General features: G+C 40.0%; 1 protein-coding gene across 2 annotated transcripts in view; it reads left to right on the top strand.

Moving 5' to 3' along the window:
* The window catches only part of LOC139942233 (constitutive coactivator of peroxisome proliferator-activated receptor gamma-like), a 73,634-nt gene that overhangs the window by 34,707 nt on the left and 15,294 nt on the right, over positions 1 to 23,633 (top strand). Inside the window, exons 3-5 of one of the 2 annotated variants that reach the window (XM_071942457.1) lie at positions 3,164 to 3,556; positions 19,801 to 21,202; positions 22,525 to 22,787. In XM_071942457.1, the coding sequence (XP_071798558.1) occupies positions 19,861 to 21,202; positions 22,525 to 22,787 (1,605 nt within the window). In that variant the 5' untranslated portion in view covers positions 3,164 to 3,556; positions 19,801 to 19,860. Of the gene's footprint in view, positions 1 to 3,163; positions 3,557 to 18,248; positions 18,294 to 19,800; positions 21,203 to 22,524; positions 22,788 to 23,633 lie in introns of those variants that run through there. The other variant, XM_071949795.1, reaches the window with a different exon arrangement.

Genomic DNA, 23,633 nt, shown 5'->3' with positions numbered 1-23,633 from the left:
CTCCGTGGTTAAGTTAACATGGATGGATTCGACGTTTATTAAAAAAAAAAAAAAAAAAAAAACGAAAATTCTTTCTGGTTTATTAGCAAATAGACACTGCACTCGGCTACAGTATAGTGTGTTACCTTCAGTGTATACTTTTCTTTAAAATGTTGCCAATATACATCAACACAACGTTAAAATATACAACCAATTTAAGATTGATCTATACCGGTACTCTGACTGCGTGTCAAAGTCCATACTTGCGTCATCAAAGGCACCGCGAAATTGTTTCCCCTATCTGTAAAAAATGTTACAGGTACTAATACGGCTTATATTATATGTGATTCGTTTTCAAATCATTTGGTGTGCACTGAATGAAAACACATGTGTAATTTGTATTTTAGATGGAATTTTGTGTAGGTGGAATTTTTGTCTGTAGTAGCGCTGAACCGTTTTGATGACAAGTGTCACCTAAAAGAATGAATTACATAATTTGTAATGAGCCATTATATTTATAAAACTAACTAACCTATGTTCATTGCGTATCGTATAAAAGTCTACACTGTTATCTTAAAAGTTTTAGCTGCTTGCCAAAGATTGTTAGCTTGGCTTTGTTGAATTCCAAAGAATAGGAAATGAAGCATGTTCCTAGAACCTTGAGCTTGAGGTAAAAGTCCCGAAATGGTTTAGGTCTAGAAATCTGATGACGTTTCCGTGACCCATTGCCCGATATAATATAAAGTAGTCATACTTTTATCTTTTTATAAGGTTAAGCTGCTTGGCAAAGATTATAAGCTTGTTTGGCTTTGCTAATTCCAAAGAGTAGGAAATGAAACCCTGTTCCTTAAACATGGTTTGGCCTAAAGTCTAAAAATCTTATGACGCTTTTCGTGACCCATCCCAATGTATCAATCCATTCTGATCAAAGTCATTACTAAAAATTCAACCATTGATACTCTCGTGCAGCATGCCAAGTATACAATTTCAAGTGCACTTGGAACAAGTTTCGAGTCATAATGCAATTCAGCCTTTGACATCTATCCATAATTGACCTTGTATTAACCAAGTTCACCGGGGAAAGGACCATCCATCGTTTGACCGCGATGTTTTCACAAGGGTACACCGTTTAAAAAGCGAACGAGAACCGAGAATTAAAGTCACGCTGTGACGTCAACCCTCGCAATGGGAGATGGCCTCCTCCTGCGTCCCGTCAGCAGACCGGGCCATAAGACATTTATATATTGAAGCTGTTGCTTGCCAAAAGTTACTACAAACGCCATGACCCGGATAGATAGCTTCAGATGGAATTCATTGAGAGGCGTATTGTATTTCCATAGCTTTAACGTCCATGTAGTATAGTGCCGAACCGTTTGGGTGACAAGTGTCACCTACAAAAATGAATTACATTCCGAGAAAAAAAGCCGGGTGATATTTTATACAAGTATCCTGTCACCCACTAGAGATTATGTGTCTTTTTTTCTTCTTTTTTTTTACACTTGACACCTTTGGTAATTGTCAACGACCAGTATTCTGGTGTATTTCAACATAATATGCATAAAATAACAAACCTTTGGATATATTGGGCTCATGCAATTGGTTATCGAATTTCAAGAGAATCGTGAAAGAAGAAAAAACCTGTTGCATTACTTTGCGTGCATGCGTTCATATGCATAATAAAAGGCCTCAGCTGAAGTATTAATTATTTGCGTCAGAAATTACCTTCTTTTTCAAAAACTATACGTCACTTCAGAGGGAACCGATTCTCACAATGTGCTACCATATCAACGACTCTCTGTTGCTCGTATTTTAAGTTTATACGCAACAATTTGTTTGGAGTAATTATACCAATTTATCCAGTGCCTTTAAAGGTATGGTCATACCAATGTCCCCAAAAAATGTGTAATTTCTATCCTTAAAAAAATATTCATTTTTTCCTCGAAAAGATGGAGATTATAATATTGTAGGCCCCTAGTGATAGTAACAGAGTCCTGCGAAAAATATTTGGTTTTAAAATGCCACCGTTTATTTGAAATCATTGTCAATTGAGTTGGATCTCCAAAGATTGCATGAATGCGACTGATGATGTTGGAGGTTCCCATTTCCATGGTGTCCGTTTGTGAATGCTGCGGCTAGAGATGCGGTTGGTACCCGCTGTGAACTCGCTGAACGTGTATGGATTGTTTTACAAGTTTACACTGTATATTCAACCTTCCTCCATGATTCAACTGAAACTTTCACATGTGACTTTTATTGTGTCTTTCCAAACGATGGCCCTAATGAGATGAAGTTAAAACAGCTTGCTGGGCCTAAATTGCTTACCAATCAAAAAGACCTGTGGTATAATAATGACCTTTGAACTTGTTATGTCGAGTGTCTTTTCGGGAAGACTCTGCAAGGTATAAGCGTCAGGCTCTGAAAAGTTGAAAATTGAAAATAATATTTAAAATATTAAAAATTGCTACTCTGAAACCACCATCTTTGGCGGAATGAAGTACATGGACTATATACTTGCTTTTTGTTATAGGCCTACATCGAAATATTGTCAGAGTTTTTTTTTCTTCAAGTCTTTGTTAATGTAACTGTTTGAAAACGTTCGATTAACTGTTTAGGTTTATTGTTATTGTCGAAGCCGTTGTTTCTTTTATTTATTTATTGAACTCAGATAAGCGTCCCGGCTGCTCGAGATGATACCAGCTGTCTTTTATAACGAAAAATGCAAATGCATTTTTTGTTTTGGTGTTTCACTGAATTCAAATGAACATCCTGTTTGGGATTTCCCCCAAAACTCAATTGTTTAAAAACACATTTTTTTGAAGGTTGAACTTTGCTCAATTGCTGAGGCAACAGTTTATCTCTCCTTAATCATAGGCGACTCGGGTTCGGTTCTGGATTGACAGGCGGGTGGGGAAGCTATACGAAACGCCCATTAACAGCAGCAGGTCGTCAGACCAGACACACGTACTCGCGTGCCGAACCAATCAACTGGATCATGCAATCAACTCTAGATACAGAAAGGCAAAGGGCAAATCTTGACCTTTTGGCTTCATGGTTACCCTTCGGTCGGATAGAACAAAACGTTCATAAATTCAACCATGAAACACACGTTGTTGCCGTTGCTGTTGTTGAGTTTTATAATGAGTTTCAACTGAAACCCTTTATCTTGTGTTAATTAACTCATCAGATAGTGCAACCATAGTTCAGCACGTAGGCCTACCACCACCATGGTGTCGTCGTGGAAGGAACCAATGACTTGATTGTGTTCGAAACTAGCGAGAACAACAACCCCCTAATGATGGACCGCGTGACAAGTGTCTGTTTTGACAAGGGCTAATTTGGAAGAATTCGGAAGGGCACACTGAGGGTCTCGAAGTGACGGCGTCTCGCCCCGGTCTCGTGGCCGAACCCACACACCCCGCGTGCCTCGTGTGACAGCCAAGCCTTATTTGGTCACGACTAGAGTAAAGTTTGACATGCCGAGAAACTGTGTGTTTTTTATTCCACGTGCGGACAGCGTGTTTGTGGGTTGGTGATATAACCATATTTGGCAGGGTAGTAGTACTTCAATATTGATCAGGTGAGATTAACGGAAGGGCCACGTTTACAAGAAATATTTTTACTTTGATGGCAGATGTACCAGGAGATATATTTCTGAACCAGGCCTAGCTGTCAGTCTTGCAATGGGGTAAAAGTGATTTCAGGAAGGGATGACCTTAAAACCATCCTTAAACAATTTAAGAAAAGTAGAGGAAACTCGTGTGTCGAAAAGGTGAAAACAGAAATAACCACCACCTTCAACCCACTGGAGATTCCTTGGGTAACAAACAAAATAAAACCAGTTGTTTTGTGGTTGTGGTGTGCGCTAATATTGAGACCATAGCACCTGTCTGCCAGTTTTAATGGCTTCCCCCTTTGTGTATAGACTCCCGAAACAAGTGGAGAACCCCTCCACTGGCTTTGATGGTGCAATTATGGAGGGTCTGTGTGTTTGCATTACCGAATACATGGTAAATTTACACACGCTTAACTTGAAGGGGTGAGTGCTTTGCCCCCTGTCATTCGAGTCCGAGGATCGGCCAACAAAGTGGGAGAAGAGGTAGGCAGTAAAATAGAAAGTGACCTCTTCATGAGCTCTTTGTCCGGCCCAGTGTGTACGCCTCACATCGACAATGCGCTTATGATTATGCTACATGCTGAAGTTTAACTTTGTCAACACGCTGTTTGCAGATGTTCCTCTAGGGCCCTGGGGGACGCGTGGCCCCAGTACGGATCGAAGACTCGGCGCGTGGCTGGTCCAGTCCCTTTTGTTGGCCTACCTAAACCCTTTGCAAATCCCCTATCAGCTTTGTCCCCCCTTGACTGAAGCTAGCCTGGCACGCGAGCGAGTCTCGTGCCGCTTTGTTTCTCCAACTACCGTTTGTAATTAGGCTTTGTGCTGCGGCACCCCATCACGTGGTGTTTCTTGGAGCTGTTTCATTACCAACAAGCAAACCCCAGTGGTGGAGCAAATGAGGTGCAGCAAGAAACCCAGGCGGCACCGCTGTTTTGGAAGACTTCACAAGGCATTGATAAACCACACGCGCCCTATCCCAATCATTCCCCTTGGCTCTTTGTCAGAGGGCCGCCGCATCGCGCTCAAGCCCCCCTTTCACGTAATAAATGGGTTTTATTTCAGAGGGGGAAATCCTGGATAGTATTTTAGTTGGTCTTTCAGGGGAGGAAAAAAAGTTGGTTTACGCTTCAGATCCGTAAGCCGATAATCGCACACGCGCGACATCTTTATTGGATATTGTTCGTGGCTGACACAAAGTTAAACTTTATCCTGAAGCTTTTCCCCATAGCCTCAGGTATTGGTAGCGAGGAACTGAAGGGATATGGTACCAGTAAAGCCGCCTACCATCTTGAGAAGGGTCTTTGCCACGTGCCCCTTCCCCCAACACAGTCGCGCCATCACCCTTGAGATCAAGAGTGAGGCAAAGTCAACCACCACTCACTCATTCACCAAACGCAACAATTCGCCACCACTAATTATTAACTATAAAATAAAACAAATAACTATCACCTGTACCACTCTCATTGAGAGGGGAAAAATTGGGGGAAAAAAACCTGGAGTGTCGTGAGTACCATTGAGATCTGCACAACAGTTTCCATGGAACCAGTGTTTCTCAACGCATTGGTTATAAACTTAACTGTATTATGACCCTTTTCGAAACCACGGCTTTGGCTCAAGATTCGGCTCGGGTTAGCTTGGCCCCGCAGTTGTTTTGACAATTGCACATGCTCTTCGTATATGTGTTCAGGGCTTTAGGCGAGAGGACGGAGCCTGCATCCGAATCCAAAGCCGAAGCCATGGCTTCGAAAAGGGCAGAAGTAAACTGTGATGGTAAACCACGATGGAATAAACACACCATCTGAACTCTGAGCATGATTCGAAATAAGCCTTACTGGATCTCAGATTGGTCTTGTTTACACTACAATCATCTGTAGAGATGGTTTAACATTCAATAACATCTTATTCTAGACCTTCTTTAAGACGGAAATTTAACTCTGATTAAGTTGGATAGTAGCTCGTGTCAATCATGATTTGTGATAGTGTCCAAACAGTTTTGATCCGTAACCAGTTTCTTGAATGTGATGATCTTGGTACACTCGGTCAGCTGCTCAGACCGTTTGGACAATCATTTTGTCTCAAGGTGGTCTGGGGGTCGTCCATTGTCAGGGTTTTAGTTTCCTTAAACATTATGTCAACGTACCTTTTATAAAATGGAATATATTTATATCTTCGTCATTTTGTTGAGGTATGTTGAACTAAATGAATCAATTATTGATTAAGATCGATTTGAAGCATAAATTGTAAATTCCTGCAGTTGCTACAAATCGATTGTATGCATGGCTTTATTCACCTGTATCCACGGCCCAATATGGATATGTATACGGTGTTATTATGGGTCTTTGTTTTCCTGTTTGCCGGTCCCAAATATAACTTAAAACCATCGCTGTAAAATTCACTGTTGCTGTGTAATAAACAAGTCTTAACCAAACAAATTTTATTTCATTACATTAATGAATGCCTAAACTAATATTGGGCACGCGAACACGCTTACAAAAGACATAGAGACACGTGGTATATACAGCATGCAGTTGGCCAAATACAGCTTCCTTGCTTGTTTGTTAATCGGCAGATTTTACAAATTCGCCAGTTACGTAACTGGCCAATAAGACGTGCATAATGGGGCCATCTGGCGCGTGCCACTCTGTCGTCGTGTTGACAGGTCGATATCACGCAGTATTCACAAAACGCACCGTATTAATACGAAGAATAAACTTTTGTTCCTTTGACGGTCTTCTTGTTTTCTTCTTTGACTTTTTTTTCTTCTGGTTAATCATATTTGGCGAGAGATTATAAATGTCCATCATGTATGTTAACTAAATGCGAACAACAGAGAATATAAGGAATCGTTATTGTACTCGCAGATGTTAGGCTAATGTTTTGTATGTCTTTACATGTTCTTTGTCAAAGTGTGTAGCACTAACAAAGTGGCGAAATGTTTAACACAAATTGGGAAGGTCTTCGCTCTACAGATGGCCTGTTAGTAGTTGGTCATGTAGTAATTGCCCATAATGTTGGGCTATAGCTCCAGAAGGAACAGAAACGTTTGTGATTCGGACAAAGATCTTAAAATAATTAGGCCTTTTGCCTTCTGTACATGAGTTATGAGAAGGTCAAATTGTTTGTCTTTAGATGCTTAGTGTCAATGAATAAACACATTGAAACTTGTGAGTCCAATCCAAATCATCATTTAGGCTGTGTTCGTCCAGGGCTTAGAGTTCGGGTCCATGTTGTTCCTGCATATACATGTTATCTCTCAATCTTCTTCAATGTCTACCTCTTTTACATGTCCTTGGTTGACAATCCATTATTCTTGTTGTCCATCTGTTCATGTCTGATGTGAATGGTCTAATAATTATCAACTTAAAACTTTAAACTTCGTCTTTTATAATTATTTTGTATTTCCCAGAGAGGAAATAACTATCAAACCTTGGTCCGTTTTTTTGTTGGTGCAGTTAGGTTCCTAATAATTGTAAACCACGGTAACTGTTCATTGTTTTACATCAATTCAACTGGTAACCTGTTGCTTGCGGTAACAGTGCAATCGTCAAGTCTGTACGGATTGCTTTTACAGCACACATGTATACTTTGAATCTGACCGTACCCTTTGTGAAGGAAAACAAAACAATTTGTATTTTTTGTCAGGAACACATCTCTACTTTTGAAATTGCGGTTGGGCCTCAAAAGGACCGTTATAACCTACATAATTTGCTGTTATATACTTTATGAGTTAACAAATTATTCACTTAATGTAACTTTTTGTAATTTGTTTTTATCCCATCTCTATAACATCCGCTGACTCAAAATAGAATTCACCAGTGTGTCGCCCTCGTGTTGTACGTGTGGTATCACAGGGCCACGTGGTGGACACTGTTCATTATAATAGATACCAAGACCTTGTGACAAACAACAATAAAAACAGTTCCCTTGAAAACAATTTGAAGGGTTTGTTTATTGTCTGCCCGTAAAAAGGAGGCTACAGGCGCCTGGTACATAAGAATAAAAAATAGTGTGTTCATGCGATCGGAACTACTGTAGTCTCTCTTTTTTGAGAGAGCAACCAAACCGGGTGACAAAGGGGGGACGCAGCCGGAACATCACCCTGTCCGGAGTGTCAATAATTCCGGACAATGGTCTCTTAATCCTTCGCGGCGGGTGCATACAGGATGAATATTAATTTGATGGGGCACTCGCGTGCCGCATTGTTGAATGAAGAGTAGGATGTCTCTGTGGTAAGAACTAGAATCCTTTGTTGGTGGTTGGACTCCCCAGGGATATTGCCACTTCTCAGTGGGGAGGGGGTGGGGTGGGGTTGGGTGTTTGTCACCCCCCCCCCCCCCCATGGGCCACATGAGAATTTTGAGATATGGTGGACACAATACTATACTATCTGTAAGGTTTGGGTTAATCTATCTGATACAGTGCACTCCTGTGGCCACCAAACCTCAAAAAGGCTAATTTTGAGACCAACTCATATTAAAAATACATGTATTAGGGCAACGGAAGCTGTCATGATATTAAATTGCTTATGCTAGAAACAGTTTATTTCCTTTAAGAACCAAACATTAAAAACCCGGTCCCAACAGCCCCTTAACAGGTAGTTAACGTTGCTGCAGTTCAAAGACGTCTGGGCACCGGGGTGAGGATGGCACCAACCTAAGATGGCTGCCTCAGTTTCTGATCATGCGTCGGTAGCCCTATAGGTCTGCCCGATAGGTTTATAATTCTAGCCAGCTTTAGCAAAAGCCAGAGGCCCGACTTAAGCTGTTTTTTATTATTCATGGATGTCACGTGATGCTGTATTGCTCTTGGCATTGGGGTTGAAACTTTTGTTATTATAAAAATTTTCAAATTCCATATATTTCTCTACAGTCTTCTTTTTTATTAATGGGCTAAACCCGCCACGGGCGAACAGCCAATAAAAATGCCTTATCTTGACTCTATAAGCTTAATCCTTTGTTAATGATGTGTCCAATTGAAAGGCTTTTGTTTCGCGCTCGTTCAAGTTGCTACGAATTAATGTCACGTGCATGAAAATTGAATTAAAATGAGCTTAGTATTAGCATGGCAATAACCTATCGTGTATAGACCTGGACCTCATTTCATACAGAGCTGCATACGCACGAAAAAGTAACTTAGCATTAAATATTACCAGACTATTGGTTACCAGCTAAAACACCAAGTCATGTTCACATGCAACTCCTTGATATGAAACTCTTTTGGGGCTAATAATAATTTCGTGACTAAAAAACCAACACTGTTGGTGCATATACCAAAAGCTAAATATCCCATAGTTATGAAATAGAAAACTATACGGCCAATTAAGTAATATCTATGACATAGGCTTTTTAAATACAAGTCCATATATCTATATATTTAATATTCATATTAACAAATAATGTAGGCTGAAGTCACAAAATGACTTGTTTACCAAGTCATAATTTCAACCACCCTGTGATATACATGACGTGTACTTCCGTATTATCTTTGATCTCGGTTCCCCCGTGGTATAATCGTTGACATATATTCCTGTTTAAAACGTATTCTACAGGATGTACTTGGTAATAATACCACCATACTGAGATCCGTCTTAAAGTTTATTAATAAATAAACCGGGTGTCAATGTGTTGAGCTCAGCCCAGCGAGTGTCAAATCTGGGGTTCCCTTTTTTTCTTCTTCACCAACTTCCCACAGGTGGTTCTTTGCAACCACTGGTGTTATCAGCAACTGGCAGACCGTCCAAGGCCAGTTTATCCTCTACTTGAAGAACCCAAACCGTGAACTATAATACCACAACGTAGGGTGATTTCCCGGTCGAGTTTTCTGTCACAGTGTTTATGGTATTTACGCGCGGCCCTTTTCCCGTATCTGCACCATACAGGAAGTCATTGAAATAATTCGATAAAAATAATTCGACGACGCGATGAGCTCCTATGGGGATTGGTGTGTTTACAAGTTGTTTTCATGATATCCCGATGAAGGGTCAAACTTGGTATTTGCCAAGGGTTTTTAAACATTTTTATTGAATCAAGTTGTTTTGGTCATGGCATGAATCCCTACTCACTGTGAATGAATATGTAGACCTATGTAATATAATTTGTTACATGTATAAGTTTCAGCTTCATTATTGGTCAAGTTTTTGAGAACAAGGTGAGAATCACAGAGCAATGTGTTCAGGAGAGTCGCGTAATACGTTGTACTTGCTTACAAATAACGTTCATCTCCTGAGGAGAAAATTATTTTCGTGACTCGACATTGTTTTTTATAAACGCCAGCACCCCATCATGTAATATTTTAGGAGGAGCTTTCTACCATCACTATATCTTCAAGCAGTGTAAGTTTAATTTATAATACTATGGGCAGTGTGTTTTGTGTACAAAAAGTACTACATGTACTTGACAAATCTGGACTTGTGTGGCTTTTTACTTGAGTTTTACAGTTACAACATCAACCTACAGAGTAGGATTTGAAACTTTGCATGATGAAAGTATAGGTGAGGTTTGCGGTAGCACCATGATTTTGTGTATAAATCTCGTTGGTTCTGAAGAGAACCGGTGGTTGACAACTCGACTCATCATCAACCATCATGCCTGTATATTGTTTTGTAACAATGAGTACTCTATGGTGCGAGCATCAAGACCAAAAAAGGTCTAAAATTCTTCTTCGTTTTGCCTGTTCGTTCGGGTTGACTGCCACTGCCCTATATCTGCCAACAACAGCTGATATTTTTAGCTTGACTGTTGCCGTATTAACCCGTAGCTTTATCGACATGAACACCCTTTGCATGACCTTTTTAAACGAGACCCCAACTTGACATTTCTACCCTCATTTTGACAATTGTTTTTTTTTTTAGATAATTGGAATAACGACAGAGAATCCTGCATCGGTTTCAGTATGAGGCATATACCAGCATTCTTCAAATTAGGCTTGGGTTCAATATACATGTATAATGCTAAGTTGAAATCATGGGCAAAGTTGTAGGCTTTCACTGTATAAGCCAACCACCATGAGACGAGTAATCTTCAAATAATTATTACAACAACATTATAAATTTTCCATTTTACAAAGCTGGTGCAAGTTCAACCAAATTCTCTAGTTTTCATTAAACGTCAACGTCATTAATCACACACTGTCATTGATGTGATAGAACAAGCAAACAAGCAAGTTGATATAATTCAATAGGCCTAAAAGAAGGTGTTCACACATTATATGTCTATGATATTATAAAACATTGTGAGTTTTTGAGAAAGAGGTTATTATTTCTCACTCAAATAATAGAAGACCTCAGTCGGGCCTGAAGCCGTTTATGAGGCATCTTAAAGACATTGAACACGTTTGGTAATTGTCTAAGACGACCAGTCTTCTAACTTGGTGTATCTCAACATATCTATTAAACAACAAACCTGTGAAAGTTCGAGCTCAATTGGTCGTCAAAGTTGCGAAATAATAATGAAAGAAAAAAAACACCCTTGTCACACGAAGTTGTGTGCTTTCAGATGCTTGATTTCGAGACCTCAAATTCTAGATCTGAGGTCTCGAAATCAAATTCGTGGGAAATTACTTCTTTCTCAAAAACTATACGTTACTTCAGAGGGAGCCGTCCTCACAATGTTTTATACTACCAACAGCTCCCCATTACTCGTTACCAAGTAAGGTTTTATTTGAGTTATTTTGAGTAATTACCAACATCGCCACTGCCTTTAAACACAACAAGGGTGTTTTTTTTTCACTATTCTCTTGCAACTTTAATTAATGGCCAATTAAGTCCAAGTTTTCACAGGTTGGTTATTTTATGCATATGTTGAGATAAACCAAGTGGGAATACATGGTCTTTGACAATTACCTGAAGGTGTCCAGTGCATTTAATGACCGTTTCTAAATGTTCTGACATGGCGCAATTAAAATTCCCCTATCTCACCATCTTTATCGCAGGAAGTATCCAATGTTTTTACACATTAAAAAGCACACCCTTGAAAGTGTCTTTCCCACGGTCTCCTTATCAGGGGACACAAAGTTGTTAATTTAACCGATTAGAGTTGAAACTGCGTGTGATTATTGTAACTTCCGCATGCTAGAAGACAATTCCATAAAAAGGCATTTTCTCCGTCTGATTGGGAAATAATTGTCTGAAATTTGTATGTAAATGTATGAGTTTAAAAGTGTCGTGATGTATGGTAACTGATTGTTGGTTGCTTGGAATAGTTATAGACAGGAAAGAGCAGATGTTAAGACTACCTTGGTGGGATAGTTGAAGAATGATGAATTGTCGAAGTTAAAGGCACACTCTAAAAACTAAAGAGTTGAATCCAACATTTGCATGTGTTCGGTGAGTGACTACACTTTGACAGTGTTGGATCCAGCTTTTTGTTTGTTAAATCTAGCATTTTAAATTTTTGATCCAATGCAAAAAGGGTTAATTCAACAATTTAAGTGTTATTTCAACACTTCTCAAAAATATTCCTTGGAATAGTTGGATCAGCTTTTTAAAAGTTCAACTGACACTTAAATTGTTGACTGAATACTTTAAAATGCTGAATTTAACATATAAAATGCTGGATCCAACACTTTCAAAGTGTAGTCACTCACCGAACTCATGCAAGTGTTGGATTCAACTTTTTAGTTTTTAGAGTGCACTAGTTTGGTAATTGCCACAGATCAGTATTCTCACTTAGATGTGTCCCGACATATGTATAAAATAACACATCTGAGTACCAACAGTGCAAACAGTACTATAGATAGCTTACGTCCAATAACAGTACTATAGATAGCTTACGTCCAATAACAGTACTATAGATAGCTTACGTCCAATAACAGTACTATAGATAGCTTACGTCCAATAACAGTACTATAAATAGCTTACGTCCAATAACGAATCGTGTGCGTTTGAATCAACTATCAGTGTTCCAGAAAGTTTTGAAACCAATTGGAAATGTGAGCCTCGAAACGTAAATAAATATAACGGGAACGTTCAAAGAATTACAACATTGTCAATATCTTATTTAAATATTGTGTATAAAATAGGCACAATTCGATATGAATTTGCTTCGTAGATGTACCCACAATCCCACATCTTGATAAGAGTGCACACAAATATCACAAAATGGCCACGTAACACACCACGGTTGTTATGATGCAGGCCTATCATGTAGGTCTACCGGAATAGGCCATTTTACACGGCACTGTGAGACCATTAGGTTTGGGTTCATTTGTCTATATCCCCTCCATGATACACCCAAACCAAACCAGTGCACTTAGGGTCCACCATATCTCAAAAAGCTAAAAAGGAGAGTCCTTGTATTAAAGGCGAGGCATTGAGTAATGTGAAACTGTTCAAGTTCTGAGAAGAATAATATGAAACGCTATTTGTGTATGAAAGGTGTTTAATATTGACACCAACATTAATCACTGCGCTATATAGGTCTCAGGTCACGATGGTTGGTTTGAAACGAAAGGGTGCCAAGGTGATGCCCGCTCGTTTATATCAAAGGAATCATAATGCCTGTCATGATTATAAAGTGTGTACCATAAATCGTATAGCTACATGTCCAGAGATCAACTGTTTCGGTATGCTCTTTTGGCGCGTGCCACCACGTGGGGTGGGTTGCCGCACTCGTGCCGGGGCCAACTCCATTGAGTCTCCGGTCGTAGGGAGTAGAGAAGGAAACAAAACAGCGTCTAGATTTATCACTGCGGTGGCAAATTTACAGACGCCTTTTTTAGGGGCCAGTTGCCATGGTAATCGTGAACCCACGCGACCCCGTGGTGAGATTTTGGAGAGTTTCCACAAAGACACAAGTTGGCAGTGTCACCTGTTTGGGGATTTCGATATAAACTCCTAATCACTCAGCATTCCAACGCAGGCGGGTAGCCAACCAACAAAGCAAGCAGCGTTACATACATCCGACTTCACAAAGCCAAGAGCAAATCCTTTGACTTTATACATGAGCTAACAAAGACCAAAGGAACGCATGAAGATGGTGTCCTGCCAAAAACTGGGGCGTTAAAATGACATCGATGTGTGAAGCGATTCTAAAATGACTAAACTGGCTTTGTGCCGCTGGTGTAAATTTCAACGCTAAAAGTATATTGTGTTTGGAGTGTGTGCACGTGGTTTTATGGACAAGTTTTTAGCTAAATTTGTCACCCCTTTCTTGAAACTTTAGAGCCACATGTCCGTAAGATTGTTCAAATTCCCTTTTTGCAGCTTCCTTATAGTTTTTGTAAACGGGCCTTCGGGTTCATCCTAAATTTTGTTTTAATTGGTCTAAGATTAAATGTAGGCATATCATGTGTTTATCCAACGATGTATCCAGGAGTAAAATGAATGTATAGATCGTTATGGAATTCAGGGTAGTTTTGTACCACTTCTTGTATAGTTGTGTGCCCCTCTCCCACTCCCCTGATGGTCATCAATGCTCAACGCTTCTCGTATACACAATGCTCGATCCAAGAAACCACTTCCTATTGAAAACGTCAATAGTTAGTTTGTAACAATATGTAAACTGAATTATTATTATAACTCCATTGAAATGATCTGATATACGTGTGGTCTAGCCACAGACGCGGTCTCAAACTTCATGTATAGATGGGTCATTTTGAGAGACGAGGGGGGGGGGGGGAGGGGGAGGGTCATTGGTCGATGTCTCGTGTAGATCCTGGCAGACACTTGGGCCTTGAGGGCGCACAACACTCTGAAAGGATAATCCGCAAGTAAGACTGAAAATTGTAAGGCAGAAAACTATTTGTGTGTGCCGCTCTTCACAAAAGATATGGTGCTGTTGAATGGTATGAATTCAAAGATTATTTTTACGATAACATTGTTAGTGCACGTCTTGTGTCATAGGCCTATGATTATGGACCGCATGTTCTGTATCTTATTATACTTTAATAAAGAATGAAGGAAATTAATTGTAGACTCTTGCGACTTCCAAGGCTGCTCCTCCTCGGGTCAATTCGTTGACATTTTCAATGAACAAAAATACAATTCTGATTGTCGTGTTCGATAAATTCACCAATAATTTGAAAGTATTTTTAATGTGACCTCGGGTCAAAATAAGTTTTTTTTTTTAAACAAACTACTCTTCATATTATTCGCTAAACTTTCAAAATTCTATTCTTTCGAAGTCGGGGGATTTGTCGTATAATTCACAAACCAAAGACATAGACATATAATTATACACACATACGTATATTTGAATTAAAATGGAAACTGATAAAGTATGGACCAATTTTTGATTGAACTCTTACAAACTCATTTCCTTTGAAACGATTCGAATTGGATTTAAACAAAATGTAAACAAGAAAGTTCATGGTTCGTACCATATAACGTCTATATAATAATTCCTTTTGCAGTATGAGATTGATTGCATTGTTGGTATCCATTATTCAAATCTTTTCAAAAGAAATTAGTTGGTAAGACTTCAATCAAAAAATGTGTCCATACTTTATCACCATCAGTTTACATTTTAGTGTACAACTTTTAAAGGTCCTATACTCGTTTGGTTTTGTGGGTATACGAAAACTCTTCACCTTACCTAGGCCTATTACCTTTATGCTGTATAACCATCGAGGAAAAATACGATTTATTTTGTTCCTCCATTTGGCTGAATCTAGGTACCATAAATCACATTGTTTGCAAATCCTCCTGTCAAGCGTGGATCATTGTAAATCTGGAGGAGAAATAATCCATTATGCAACCTTTGACTAAACTCGCGTGCCACCAATATAATCCGTCCCTGGGTAAAGGAGATCATTCGCGCCAAAAATTGTGACCTTTGACCGTAGCTTTAAAGGAACACGTTGCCTTGGATCGGTCGAGTTGCTCTATAAAAAGCGTCTGTAACCGTTTGTTATAAAATGCATGTGGGTAGAAAGATGTTGTAAAAGTTGAATACAATGATCCACACAAACATGCCTCGAAATTGCACGGTTTTCCTTTTACCTCGTCGACTAACACGGTCGGCCATTTATGGGAGTCAAATTTTTGACTCCCATAAATGGCCGACCGTGTTAGTTCGCACAGTAAAAGGAAAACCACGCAATTTCGAGGCAAACTTGTGTGGATCATTGCATTCTTATTTCAAAACATCTTTCCAACCATATGCATTTTATAAAAAACGGTTACAGACGCTTTTCATAGACCAACTCGTGCGATCCAAGGCAACGTGTTCCTTTAATATCAACGGGAACGTGAGCTACCTTTTTATGTAATGGTTTAGTAGACAATAAGCTTTCATGAATACTGAGTTTGTTCAAAGGAATAAAGGCAGGTATAAACTTTCAAGGTGATGTTTGTGTGTGTATAAAAGAGGACCGTCTACGGTAAAGGGATGAGCAATTCCAGGTCGTACGATGGTCTGGCCACGGTCTTGCTGTAGCATTATTGGTCACGGTCACCTTGCTGCTCTATGGACTTTCATTGATGGCTCTACATAAACTGCAAAAAAAATATTTTGAAAGAGAGCCCTTCAAACAAATCTCTCCGGATGATTTACCATGTAAAGGTATGACGCCCTTCAGGTGAGAGCCTTTTCATTGACTAAAACGACAGGTGTGTGCACACCTGCTACTCGCTCAGCCCGAGCCACGCGCCACGTTTTACGCCCCAAGAGGTAACTTTTGTGCGCTATTGTCACATCACACAGTGGCCCGCCAAAAATGCAGTCATCAGAAAGATTGCGAGGATTTACCGCCCTGGTCAAAGTGCGACTTCTGTATTGTGTGAGTGAGCCGTATAGCAAAGGTAGTGCAGTGCCAGGTAGAGTACCGGTATATAAAACTGTTGTTGGGTAAAGGTTGTTTTGATCGGGGGGGGGGGGGGGGTTCGGCGGGAAAACTTTAGTTACTGGTACGGTTCGGTCTGATTTCAAAAGGACCGACACCGTGCTGTTTACCTGTGACCAGGTGCGGGGTGGCGTGATTGGTATGAGATTAAGGGCAGGTGCCACCAGGGCTCAATTTCATAGAGCTGCTAAGCACGACAATTTGCTTAATATAGCATGACATTTTTGCCTTGATAAACACAGAATCACCAACCAAATTTCCACGTGATTTTCAGGGTAAGCAAACAAGCAATATACAACAAATGGAAATTTGGTTGGTAATCCTGTTTTTATCAAGGAAGGAATTTCATGCAAAGCAAATTTTCGTTCTTAGCAGCTCTATGAAATTGGGCCAAGATGCCATAATTATCCAGGTACGGCTATTGTCCTGTGAGACTTTGTGTATGACTCTACTTAGCCAGCTGCAGTTCTCTTCAACTTATTCAAGACAGGTGAAACAAAACAATTTAAAGCATTCAAACATTATTATACAACTCTATAGTATTATTAGAACATTTACTTTTGTTTACTTTACTTTTTGGCCTAATATTGCACTACAGAGCACTTAGAATGCAAAATTTTCCCGGGCCCTTACGCGGGCCCGGACCCAAGGCCGCAAAGGGCTTCGCGTTCCGCTTTATAGCAGGGATGCTCCATCTTTAATAGATTTAACCACACTCACCAACCCCACCCCAACCCACCAATCCCAACCCGAACCCACCCCTCCCCTTAAAATGTCTTGTCTTTGACGATGCTGGTGATGTTAGGGATGAAACGCCGGCTGAGTATTATACTGCAGAAACAATATGATATCACGAATCTATTGTTTTTAGGCACAATAACCATGATAGCAAAAATAGGTGCATATCATACCTTGAAATAGGCATTAAATTCCAACATCTGAGAGGGGGTCATTATCACCTCTCAGACTCCCTAGATTGCACCAGAGAGCATCTACGGCCTAAAAAAAATCCCGGATCCCTAAAGCGGGCCCGGACCCCACGCCGTAAATGTTATGCCCCCCCCCCCAACTTTGCAAGATGGATTGACGCCCCTGGTTTGTTGGAACATAGCTGTCGATGCTGTTAAAATAAAATATCATAATCATATGCATTTTATAACAAACGGATACAAACGCTTTTTATAGACCAACTCGTCCGATCCAAGGCAACGTGTTCCTTTTAAACAAGTTGGATTTCGGGATCGAATCTAACTGTGGGTTGCGACCGAGTTCACAGGGTGCATAGATCTAAATGGTCTGTATAATAATAAAAGAGCTCTATTGCATGGAAGCAGTAATTAATATTGTAATATTTTTTCTCTGGATTTTGAGTATTTTGCCTCTTGGAGCTCCTCGTTGCTCTACGATCGTATAAAGATGAAATCATTTTGTGAGAATTGAAACAGGCTCAGTGACGAACACTTTGGAATGGAAGTTACTAGGGAACATAGTTTTTCATACTCTTTTTTTCAGACATGTGGACCCATTGTCATTGATACATTGGGCTGTTTGTATTGTTAGCGCGACATGGGCCCAATTATTTCATGAAGGCTGTAAGCACAAAAACGTTCTAAGCACATAATAGTATTGCTTAGCAGAAACAGGCCACCAGCTCAAATTTCATTGTTTTCATTTTTGTGACTGGTGCCTGACTAAGCACAGATTTGCCAAGCAGTATTTCTGCTCAACTTCTCAGAGAGATTGTGCGGTCTTCTCTCATTACCGAGGGCACTGTTTTTTTCTAGCCAAAAGAGGGCGTAGGTATGAATGAATGGTACCCAGGCTTATTTTCGACTTGCGTATTCTGACTGAAAGGGACACGGAGCTAGGGGAATTCCCGAACTAGTGTGCAATGTCAGTTTTCAAAAATAAGAAGTGCAGGGTAAGTGTAATTTCTCTAAAAATAAGGTTAAAATTACGATAACTTTGGCACTTGTTGTAGCTATATAATAAGGGTTCCTATAATAATACTAGGCTTACATTCCGGGATAACTTTCCGTTTGGCGCCACCACTTTTTCACGCATTTTTACAAAAAGATATATCTCATTGAGGTTAATTTGGTACTATATTATTTTATATCGAATGAAAAAGTGGTGGCGCCGTACGGAAACTTTTCCACATTCCGTATCCGACTGCCGTTTTATCTACTTAGTTTAGCTCATACCTGTCTGGAAAGGTTGAAAAGTTTTAAGGGAAAAATTAAACAAAAAGTTTGTAATTTAATTGTAATATAAATGTGGGGTTGCCTTTGTTATGACTTTATGTATGTGACGGACATGATGGAATGGGTAACATCATCACCTACTTTGCCCCACTTTATGTAAACCTTGCTGCTCAGTCACCTGCATAGTGCATATCAGGCAGTATTTCACTAGAACAGGAACTACTTCTAGAAACTAAGGCTCCCTTGTGAGCCTTATAGTTATAGAGGTCACATATTTAGGGCTTTTTAACGCTATACGTTTTTCAAATCAGCGTTGATGGGTGAAAGTTTTGCGACCGTTAGCCAGCCAGAACTGAAGTTTCCTGTGTACTGTACACCTAAATCATTCCCCATCCTACTCAATATACATTCATAATGCTTGTATTTCCCTTTTGTTGAGTTACGTTCAATAATTCCTTAAAAAACGGCAATTTTCTACTCGGTACTCACTTTCTTTTCCCTGCCGCATTGCACGTCTGGCTGGCTCGTCGGGCGTTAGCCCCACCTGTGTGGCCAACTTCAAACTCAAATCCTTGGATTTGAGTTTAAATCCTTTGATTTAAGTTTCGGGTTGGCCATCACACAGGTGTGGGGCTAGCTCGTCGTGTGATCATGCGCCATAACGTCCAAGTAGCAACACCCTTTGCACAATCCTACTCCTTATGGATGTAGCTTTTGCTGCCAATTCGAGAAAAAACATTGCACCAGAAGGGATTCAAGTCCAGAACTTGTCGGACAATAATTGATAACAATTCCAACAGGATTTATAATAGTATTGTACTATAGTTCCTGCAATTTAATACCTTATAATAGTATACCGGAATCCTTAAGATGATCTAGAGAGTCTTCATTCAATTTAAAAATGGCAATTTGTATTTAGCTCTTTTTTGTTTCATGGCTGATGTACAGTTAAATGTAGAGTCCCTCCGATCCTTAGCTCAATGCTAATCCTCTGACTGGACTTTCTACATTTATCTACATCTATGATAATACTTGGCAAGCCTTTTCAGCACATGGAAAAGTTGAGAAGACATTGAAGAAATTTCAGTTTTAGATGTGGGAGGAAAACCAGAGAATCCAGCGACGAAAACCCACTCCCAGTAGGGACTGAAAAACCCAGTCCACATAGTGCCCCCAGTGACAACCTAGCGTTAAAGAGTTATTTTCTCTGTCCTTCTTTTGCAGTTTTCAAAAGAGTGATGAGCAACAGAATTGCAAACTCCATCAAAAGTTCACTTCAAAAGAATGGGAGTTAAAGGCTTACAGAGCTTCGTTGAGAGGTGGTGCCCAGGTGGCTTAATTGATGTAGACATCAAAGCACTAGCTAAGGAGTTTCAGAAATGTAAAGGCAAGACTCCAGTTCTTGTTGTAGATGCTATGGGACTTAATTGTAAACTTTACACACCCTTCATGCAATGGGTTTTTGGTGGTCAGTGGGCTGAGTTCATTGAAGAGGTTCGATGCTTATTAGATACCTTCAAAAGAGCTGAAATCAATCTGGTGTTCATTTTTGATGGTGTTGTGGAAAAAGCTAAGTATCCTGTGTGGATTAACAGAAGAAATAATGAACGTGAGAAAATGTCTAAGATGTTTAAATTTATCAGAGAGACTGAGAACGCTAGACATCCTGGTCCTAATTTTTATCATACTCCTCCATGCTTGGGCAGATATTTGTGCGTAGCACTCAAGACTCTTGGTGCGACTGTCTACAACTCGCTCATCGATGGAGACGCAGCAGTTTTTGACTACTACAAGAAGACGGGGGCGTTCGGTGTGCTTGGCCAAGATTCTGACTTTCTTATTTATGATATCCAGAACTATTTCTCCTTGAACACTCTGAGGTTCAAGAGGAAACTCGAGGTGAAGATGTACGACAGATTGAGACTATGCGATGAGCTCGGGTTGCATCCAGTCCACCTTACCCTCGTCGCTTGTCTGATGGGCAATGATTTGATTCCACAGAAGGAGTTGTTGCCCTTCCATTGTGAGATCACAAATACACCCGTCGAGCAGGGACGAACGCCACAATATTCCAATCTGGTACCAGCTTTGGCAGAATTCCTGACAGGCTTGAACATCAGAGTTTTAACCCCTGAAGTTATCGTGGAGCTAGAGAAACACGTTTTTCGAGAGCAACCCTCCATGTGGGGTTTAATGGACCACGTAGTGCGCCGTTACACATGCACTGTCGTTGAAGAAGAGTTACAGTGCCATATTAACCCTGAATTGTTCAAGGTTTTAAGGGAGAAGCATGTGAAATGTGAACTGTGGACGGGCGTCTTAAAAGTACTTGCTACGCATTCCTTAATGAACAGCACAAACATTGAAGACTACAATAACCAGATCATGCCGACTTGCGGGTTGGTGTATAAGCCGATCCGGAAACGTGTATTTGGGCTTCTCCTAGGTGTAGGGGTTCAAGTTCACAGAGACGAAGTTGCTGGTCCCATAGCTGTAGAACCTCTGGGTAGGTCTAAATCAAGTTTGGTGGTTGGCGTCAATGCAGTGAAGGAATGGTGTCCATCCACTCATCACTGCATGGCATTGGAACCTGAGATAGTTGAAGCTGAACCACTAGATATGCCAGGTGGGTATTCAAAGACACTGGACACTATTGGTACATTGTCAAAGACCAGTCTTCTCACTTGGTGTATCTCAACATATGCATAAAATAACAAACCTGTGAAAAATTGAACTCAATTGGTCGTCGAAGTTGCGAGATAATATTGGAAGAAAAAACAGATGCTTGATGCTTGATTTCGATGCTTGATTTCGAGACCTCACACGTAGGTCTTGAAATCAGTTCAAATATTTTACTGAGAAATTACTTCTTTCTCAAAAACTATCAACAGCTTTTACTCTCCGTTTTGGCTAACAATTATTTTGAGTATTTACCAATAGTGTCCAGTGCCTTTAAAAGCAGTAATGCTTAAGAGTCCCTGCCTGTAAGAATGTACCAAATTAGGGGGGGAGGTGTGATTCATGGGTTCGCAGATCTTCTTCCAAAAAATTAGAGTGATACACCATCATACCAAACGAATAAATCCAAAATTTTAGTTTGCTGACGCTTTCAGTTTTGTGACGTCAATCGAGGAAGACTTTGCCTCGATCGACCATCGAACACATGTACGTGCAAGTACATTCAAGTCCTAGTCATGAGTTTGTACGTTTCGAAAAAGGTTTTTTCTTGCATTTCTCCGGCAATGTCGACCAGGTGTATTGCTGCTGGATGCAGCAAAACAACTAAAGATGGGATTAGTTTGCAAAGTAGGCCGGTCCGACGTATTTTCCAGCGCTGTGCAGCAAACACTTCGTGCTGTCGTGCTTCGAGAATCCGGAATACACTACACATTTTGACATGAAGAGAAAAGTTCTTTTCTAAAACATGATTGACGCCATCCCAACAATTTTTCCAGCAAGTGGGGAAGTCGAAGAAGGTACCTGAAAGACGTAACAAAAAAATCAGGTATTGTTTCAACTTTGAGGGCATGTTTTTAGTTGGCACTGCATACGATTCATCACGCCTCGATTGACGTCACTAACAGCGCACTCTCGGGTCGGGCTTTTTTTCAAATTTGTAAAAAACATGGAAACAAATTTTTTTTAAACCTTAGTTTATTGTTTATTCATATTCCACTCATCAAAACACATATTTTAGTGACAAAAGCTTTATTTTGACAAAATACCACTTCCAGGTGACTTTAAAGTCATGAGACAATTCTTCCTTCTTTAGTCTGATTTCCGATTTTTTTGTTTGCCCTTGGAAAAGTCAGAAAAATTGTGATTAAAATAATTAGCCTGAAAAGTATACCGGTACTAAACCCTCTGCAATTTATCAGTTGTACGTCTTTTTCACTCTCCTCCTATTATCTCATCTTGAAAGTATCTTTATTCTTTCAACGTCATCAGGGGGCACGCCAACAATGGAGGACCTATGGCTGAGGCCAAACATGGGGCCATTGAAGTTGCATGCTTTTCTGACCTGCATGCACTGTCAGATGGAGCCTGGTCTGGTGTCTAGCCTCCCTAGACACTATCTCCCCATATGCTTGGTGCTACACTACCTTCTTAATGAAGCCACGCCTAGGTTCCTGCAAGAAAGTGACGTGAATGCTTTTCTAGCCCAGGTCGTCTACTCCCCAAGGGATCATGCAGTGTTTAAGAAATTGAAAGTGAGTGAAATTACCACTGACAAGCTTTTGTAAAATGTATCAGGGGCCAATTTCATAAAGCTACTTAAAGCCATTGGACCCTTTCGGTACAGAAAAAAAAAAAAGTTCACAGATTTACAAATAACTTACAGGGTTTACAGAAGGTAGTAGTGAAATACTTCTCTTGAAATATTATTCCATGAAATGCTTTACTTTTTGAGAAAACAGTAAAACAATATCAATTCTCGTTAACGAGAATTACGGATTTATTTTAAACACATACAAGGGTGGGTTTTCCCGTTATTTTCTCCCGACTCCGATGACCGATTAAGCCCAAATTTTCACAGGTTTGTTATTTGATATAGAAGTTGTGATACACGAAGTGTGGGCCTTGGACAATACTGTTTACCGAAAGTGTCTAATGGCTTTAAAGCACAAAAAGAAGCTAAGCACAACAAAATTATGAGGTTATGAGAATGAGGTGGCTGGCCAAACTGCCGTGTCACATAAACAATTTGTGACTGGTATACTGCTCATTTATGCTTAGCAGAAAATGTTTAAGCAATATTTGCTGCTTTTAAGTGGCTATATGAAATTGGGCCCTGGGTAGACAAATTTCAGACTTTTATCTGAGTTCAGATTTTTTTATATAGTTTGCCTTGTAGGTAGAAAATTCAGTATTTTTCTTTGAACGAAGTAAATTACATTCTTTTATTCACTTCTGTTCTAACAGTGCTGCATAAAGCGTGCAATTCTGCAGGCTATTAGGGTAGAATTCCACAGCAAGCCATGCCAGCTCACTCGATAGTTTGCTTGTTCGTACAAAGAGTATCCATGGGGCTATATGGAATATCAAAAAACATTTTT

The sequence above is a fragment of the Asterias amurensis genome, chromosome 1, assembly GCF_032118995.1.
Source record: "Asterias amurensis chromosome 1, ASM3211899v1".
Lineage (NCBI taxonomy): Eukaryota > Metazoa > Echinodermata > Asteroidea > Forcipulatida > Asteriidae > Asterias > Asterias amurensis.
This window is presented reverse-complemented; position numbering and strand designations above follow the sequence as displayed.